The sequence below is a fragment of the Canis lupus genome, chromosome 31 (genome assembly GCF_003254725.2).
Source record: "Canis lupus dingo isolate Sandy chromosome 31, ASM325472v2, whole genome shotgun sequence".
Taxonomy (NCBI): Eukaryota; Metazoa; Chordata; class Mammalia; order Carnivora; family Canidae; genus Canis; species Canis lupus.
Window position 1 is genome coordinate 26,045,355 of NC_064273.1, and position 7,310 is coordinate 26,052,664.

Here is a 7,310-nt window from a genome sequence, read left to right on the forward strand (position 1 = left end):
TATAAGAAAAAGCAAATAGATTAAAATTCTGTATATAAGAATGAAAAAGAAAAACTAGTCACCTAGGGAGGAAATAGAAACTGAAGTTAAAATCATTAATATCTACCATAGATCAGCAGGACAGCCACAATTAACATAAGCAATAAAATATTTGATGGAGCGTTTGAAATGGCTACCTCCACTTGCCTCACCATAAGGTCTTCCTAAGAATGATAGGTATTGCTGGGGTGCCTGGGTGGCTCAGTTGGTTAAGCATCCAACTTGTGATTTTGGTTCAGGTCATGAGCTCAGGGTCATGGGATCAAGTCCCAGTTGGACTCCATGCTCAGTGTGGAGTCTGTTTAATATTCTCTCCTTCTGCCCCTCCCCTTGCCCCCTCTCTCTCACTTTCTCTCTTTAAAATAAATACATCTTATTAAAAAATAATAGATATTGCTAAATAGGCAAAATAAAATTAGAAATCTAAACATTTTTCTTTATGATTGTATATGAAAGATTTGTATATGAACACACATAAATTCTGATGGAACAAGTACTAAGCTTAAGTACTGGGTATGTAGAGTATTCTTTTATGGATAAAACTGTATGAAAAGAACATGCTATCAAAAATCAGAGAATCGATCTAAGGATTCAGAACAAGCCCACCTGTCAAAATAGCACTATTGCAAAAGAAGAGAGAACCCTTTAACAGATTTTTTAAATTCTAAAATTCATAATGTTTAAGATACATAGAATGGATAATTGTGAGAATGCAAGCATAGTAAGTCTAAAAAAGAAGAAATATATATTTTTCAGGAAAAATATATTGCATTTACTGAAAGGAGAAAATTTAACATAAGCTAAGATGGGGGAAGGGACTGACAAGCTCTCCCAAAATTTGGAGCAAAAGTATAAAAAGACAACAATTATGCCAAGTAGAGTAAGACATGTACATCAAAGAGTCTAGATATCTAACAAAAATAAGATGGAATTTTATAATTAAAGTGGCAGGTTGAGAATAGAGGAAGAAAGAAGGAAGTAATGAAAGACTTGTTCATCAGAGTTTATACTAATTTTGTATTAGTATATAATAAATGATATTAGTAACTAAACTTACCCAGGTGATTCTTTTAAGTTTAGTAGGGGGAAAAAATCCTTGCAATTATTTAGATAAGAAAGACCAACAACATTTTTATATTCACATGCACAGAGACAACAAATAGGTAGTTATTAGATATCTCTTTGCCACATTAAAACTGCCAGTGGGAAAGTTAACTCATTCCTCTTTTATTCAACTATAAAACAGTAATTTTAACACATTGTAGAGTTGTTCTGGGGCTTATGTAGGACAATGTGCATAAAAGACTTGGCAAGTGACTGTCCTATGGTAAGCAGCTAAAAAAATGCTACTAATTATTATTATTTAGATTTTAAATATATATTATTATACAGAGCTTTGGAATATGAATTACATAAGCAGCATAGAATAAGTTTCACAGAAAATGGTTCTATTATATGCAAAGAATCAGAAAATAAACCATGCATGAAATAGTAAAAATTTATATTTACTAGATACTAACATTCTCAGAGCAACCCAAGAAGCCTGGTTCTATGGTCACACCTAACATTTTTACAAGAACACCAATTTCCAAAAAGCTCCGTAATTTGTCAAATGTCATGAGCCAGTTAAGAGGCGTGTTTTATGTTTTAGGGTGGTAATTTAGGAAGTATTTTGTGTATACTGTTGGATAGTGTGAACACAATGATGTTGAGGTGGAGATCTGTTACTGTAGAAAAAGAGAAACAAATAAGGAATAAAGAGTAAAAGATTCCCATGTATTTCAATTTCAATTAGAGATATTCAGAATTTAAAGATTTTAAAGAAGTTGACAATCCAATGTGAGTATAAAAAAATAGATGTTTATTTGGGGATGATAATGGTAGCATTTAACCTCAGATTCAATGTGGTAGAGCTGCTAAGAATATTAATCAATTCTAGGTGATGTTAAAGCATGTGTTGGGGGAAAATCCTGGAAAAGCATAACCAGCAAGAACCTTGGCTTGTGACCCTACATCCAAGGCATCATTTATATTCAACTATTATGACTTACCAGCAAGGCAAAATAGTTGTAAAACCTACATTTCTTTAGATGTGTAAACATAGGTCAATTATTTTCTACTTAATATTAAACAAAAATTCTAAGCTTCAAGAATAAAGTAAATAGGAAAGACAACTCCTCACACAGGTATATGTTGAAGAAAATATGTTCTCTTTGGGGGTTTGATATTTCCAGGTATCTTAATTCCTTCTTGTGAGGTCAACAATTTTGAACTGTGAACCTTGGCAGGTTAACCATTATCTTAAATACAACACTTAAACTCATTCATGTCCAGGATCGAGAAATCACATTTTGAGAAATAATAATTGAGAAGTTTACAGATATATGACACACACACATACACATGGAAATACACAAAATGGTGGAAAAGGCAAGCAACTGCAGCTATAACTGTGAAACCGCATGCATGACAGGAAAGAAATGACTCAGGACAAGAAAGTATGGAGGATGCCATGAAGCAGCTTGATCGATTGATTGATTATAAAGCAGCTTTAAATATAAACAGGTAATGGATTTTAGAGTTGATGCCATCTTTTTTTTTTTAAATATTTTATTTGTTTATGTGAGAGAGGGATAGCACGAGCAGGGGGAGAAGGAGAAGCAGGCTTCCTGCTGAGCAGAGACTGGGATTCCAGGATCATGACCTGAGCCCAAGGCAGATGCTTAATGAGTAAGCCACCCAGGCCCCCAAGATGGTGTCATCTTTTAAAAATAGTTCTTAAACCATAGCAAGACTTGTTAGGTGGGTTTGAACTACTTTACCTCTTGGGCTGAATAAGCATAAGAAACACTTCTTGCTTAAATATGCCTGAACCAAAAATGAGAAACTGGAATCATGCATGAACACTCATATCTGGTCTTTTTTTTTCTTCTTTCAAGATTATATTTAGATTCAAATTAGTTAACCTATAGTATTAGCTTCAGGGGTAGGATTTAGTGACTCATCTTTTCCATATAACACCCAAGGCTCATCACCTTAATGCCCATCACCATTTAGCCCATCTCCCCACCCACGTCTCCAGCAACCCTTAGTTTTTCCCTAGAGTTAAGTCTCTTATGGTTTTTTCCCCTCCCTGGTTTTATTTTATTTTATTTTTCCTTCCAACACTCATATCTTAGAAGGAATTTCAACAAATAAAGATTTTGATGTAAAAGCACTTGGAATATATAATGCTTCCAGGCAACCTTTAACTAAACTGGCAAATATTATCTCATTTATCTTAACCCAGCATCACAACATTATTACCACTTAACCAGAGTAGAAAACTGACAGCTACAAAGATTGTTGCTTCCTTGATGTCACAAATCAAGGATTTGGTAGAGCAACTGAATTAGAAATAGAAAAAGAAGATATCCTCTAAAGAAGGCAATTGTTTCCTTTAATATAAATAATTTTTTAAAAAGCTAAAAGCATAACTGTCAATATTGAATGAAAAGAGAACCGAGATAGTTATGCCAGACTGAAGAAGTTTATTAGAAAAATGAAGAAAAACAATCTGTATGAAAATCGAAAGCCAGGATCTATGACAGTATTATTCAGATGAGACATCCAGTAAGAACTCACAGGATACTTTTCACATTCTTCTACTTTTCACAAATTATATCCAGGAAAGGAAGGACTTGTAGTTCAGACGAAGAGAACACCAGAGTTCAAGTCTGCAGAAAAAGTCATGTCTAAAACCTGTGATGTAGGGTAATCAGCACTTAACCATGAGACTCAGAATGCGTGGGGCTCAGAACAGGCAAATATCTCAAGTTCAGGTGTGGAGGGTGAGAGTCTCCCAGTGTGACCTCAGTTAGTACCAGCCAAAGCCAGAGCCATAGCCAGCGCCACATCCATAGCCACAGCCACAGAGAGAGCGGGAGCCATACCCATAGCCACAGCCAGAGCCACAGCCAGAGCCACAGCCCAGTCTGCGGAAGCCACAGCCGTAGCTGGAGCCATAGCCACAGCCCAGGCCTCCATAGCCACAGCCTCCATAGCCGCAGCCTCCATAGCCACAGCCTCCATAGCCGCAGCCTCCATAGCCATAGCCTCCATAGTAGCTGCCACACATGGTGTTGGTTGTTGAGGTTGTACTTGGGTAGAGAAGGAGAGAAGTGTCACTTCACTGTAGTGTGGACAGTTCTCCCTGCAGAGGCCTTTTATATGCTCTCAATGTGGATGTCACCCACCACATCACAGGTGTCATGTCATTGGGTAATTTTATGATTAATTGCATTAGTTTGTTGTTCCTCAACCATAAGAGAAAGCTTCAGAGGCATTAAGGTGATTTGCTTTGTTTGGAATTCTTTTATCCAGTTTTGGGCTTAAATGAGGGAAGACACTCATGCACTCTACACAGACCTGCCCCATTTTAGACCTTCATTTTAATGTCCTATAATCATCCTTTATTTCAAGAAAGAATGCATTTGCTAGGGTCCTGGCCTCCAGATAATTATATTATTGTATAACATTTCACAAAGAATAACATTTCTTCTTATTCATGAGTTTTTCTTCTGTCTTGATCCAAATAATTAATTTCTTCGGGGATTTAGTGCCTTTTTCTATATTGAAAGCATAATTTATCTTTCATGCTCATGATGTTGATAATAATTTAACTCATTAAAATTTCAAAGGAAACAGGTCTGAACAAAATATCTTCTACTTTCCTGTTTATACAAATGGGTTTTATTCTCATTTATGTCCAATTTCTACTGAAGGACATGAAAATATGTTATTCTGTGGAACCCAATTTTTATATTTCTTTTTTCTTGTCCTAATTGTATATGCACTGATTAGTCAACATTCTAAGTAAGTATCCAATAAGCTTATCATCACACAATGTTAACAATAAATTAGAGAACTGTTTCTTTCTGAAACGTCCAATCAGTATGGACGTGTTAAATTCACATGCTAAGCTCTCTTGCCTAACCCTTGAATTAAAACTATCTTCACTCAAATCAGTGTGATAGCTCATACTTTAAGGTATTCAAAGAAAAGTAGGGGTAGTTTTATGTTATAGTTTAAAAATGTACTTCTTTGTCTTTAAGAAAATGCATGTGGGAAGTCAGCACCATCTATACAGCCACAGTGATTTCTGATATTTAATTTCAGTTCTTGGGGGAGGAGCAAGATGGCGGAAGAGTAGGGTCTCCAAATCACCTGTCTCCACCAAACTACCTAGAAAACCTTCAAATTATCCTTAATTTCAGTTCTTATGCAAAATATCATTTTATGTATTCCCTCAAGTAACCTTAGGCAGGGTGTCTAGAATGGAATCCAGGCTGGTTTATATCACAGTGAAGATGGTTCAAGAAGTTAGCCACCCTCTGCATTTTAACCAACTCTCTCTGGAGATCATCAGAATAAGGACATAGATTTTTTATAAGTATACAATTCATCTTACATGGTAACTATTTCAAATGAGTCAAAAGAAAATAGCATGTCAATGAACCAAAAATTTTTTTCATACTAATGATCACATCCACACATTCATCTATTCAGCGACCATATATCTTTGAATGTACTTTCCATGTACGTGTCTTGGTAGGTGCATTTTTGTAAAGTACCACATCATTGTGACATTTTAGTCACTATCTGCTGAGTCAAGATATTACAGGCAGAGGACATCTTCACCACATCATTCAAATTTCCCATATGGAAAATTCCAATAGACTCAATTCTCACAGTTCAGAGCCTAGCGAACAATAAGTTTTTAGCAACAACTAGTTGAAATAGCATGATGTTTATTCTTCTTCAAGGATATTTAAGTTCTTAGAACATTGCTTAAATCTGGTAAAACTAAACTGCATCAGCCAATTAAAAAAACTATAATTAACCTGAGATATATTTGTATTTTACTTAAAAAGTCATTGAATACATTGTGTTATATACAAATGATGACTCTAATAACATTTTCTAGGTTTTTTTCTCCCTGGATTCCTAATTTTAGGAATTAATTCCTAAAATGAATGCTTCCTCTGAGATTTAAGTTGGTATCTCTGATTATAATAATGAGAGCTTTGCACTGCATGCCATTTTTTTTTCCTACGTTTTCTGGTGTGTTCTAAATATACTCAATTCGCAAATATATTCCATAATCAAAAATTAAACAAGCCTTCTTTCACTGCTCATACTCTTCAGAGTAATCCCCATTTCTGTATTCTGCTTCATAACAGAACTTCACAAATATATCTCTACAGCAGTGTTCTAAGACCCCTTTATCTCTCTGCTCCTGTGTTTTGATCTTTCATCTCCACTACTCTCCTGAGATCCCTCTTCCAGGGATCATCAAGATTTAAGTCCTGCCAAATCTAGAGGTCAAGTATTTTACTCAGCCTCTGAGCAGCATCCAGATTCACCAACTTCTCTCTTCATTCCTAAAGGCTCTCCAACCTTAGTCTTCATCCTATCACGCACACTTGTTGAATTCCAACCTCAGTCACTGCTTCTCCTAAATATCCTTTCCCTTTTCTCCTCAGATTTTACCCTCAAATGTGGGAATTCCCTGCTAGGTTCTTTCCCCACATATGGTTCTAGTCTCTGCCTAAACTCTTATTAGATGGATTACTTTGGATACATTCTTTTCTCCAGTCTCAATTTGTATTTCCAATCTTTAATTATATATAATTAAATTATATATAATATAATATATAATATATACATGATATATATATAATATATATGTTTCCAATCTTAATATATATAAAGGTATGTATATTTTCATAGATTAATCATTGTTAGAAATTTAACAAGACAAAATTTAGTTGATGATTCTTTATACTACTCAGGCTTATTCATTCTTTTCTTCTAGTTTTCCAAGTGTACATAGCATAAATCCAATCATGACCTTCCTTGCTGGTAATCCTTCAATGTCTGCCCACATTAGGATGGCTAGAGTATGTACCAGACACGTACACGTGAAATTTGAATTTCAGTATTTGTTTGCTACATCTGGAAACCCAAAGCTTAGAAAACACAGCTGACATGACCCTGCATGCCACAGCCTTGACTACATCTATGAGCTCATCTGGTAACTCTATTCCTTTCCATTACAATATATAGATCACAGTGTCTTCTCAGCTCTTCAGATGGGCTTGCTTTGCTTCTGCCTTCAAGACTCTGCCTTTGAGCTCTTGAAGTAACAGAGAGAATGGCTTATCCTTCTCTCTTGGTTCTCTCAGTGAGGCTTTCCCTGACCACTCAGAAGTAATCCCTCACCAATAACT

At 35.4% G+C, this 7,310-nt stretch overlaps 1 protein-coding gene across 1 annotated transcript; it reads right to left on the bottom strand.

The window, feature by feature from the left end:
- Positions 1-3,559: 3,559 nt before the first annotated feature.
- On the bottom strand, positions 3,560-4,201 carry LOC112661637 (keratin-associated protein 6-1-like). The gene has a single exon (XM_035709420.1). It carries the CDS (start codon positions 4,154-4,156, stop codon positions 3,896-3,898), a length of 261 nt encoding a protein of 86 aa, XP_035565313.1. The 5' UTR covers positions 4,157-4,201; the 3' UTR covers positions 3,560-3,895.
- Positions 4,202-7,310: the final 3,109 nt, after the last annotated feature.

Coding starts and splice junctions, on each gene's coding strand:
- LOC112661637 (XM_035709420.1), bottom strand. CDS start 4,156: ATGTGTGGCAGCTACTATGGAGGCTATGGCTATGGAGGCTGCGGCTAT.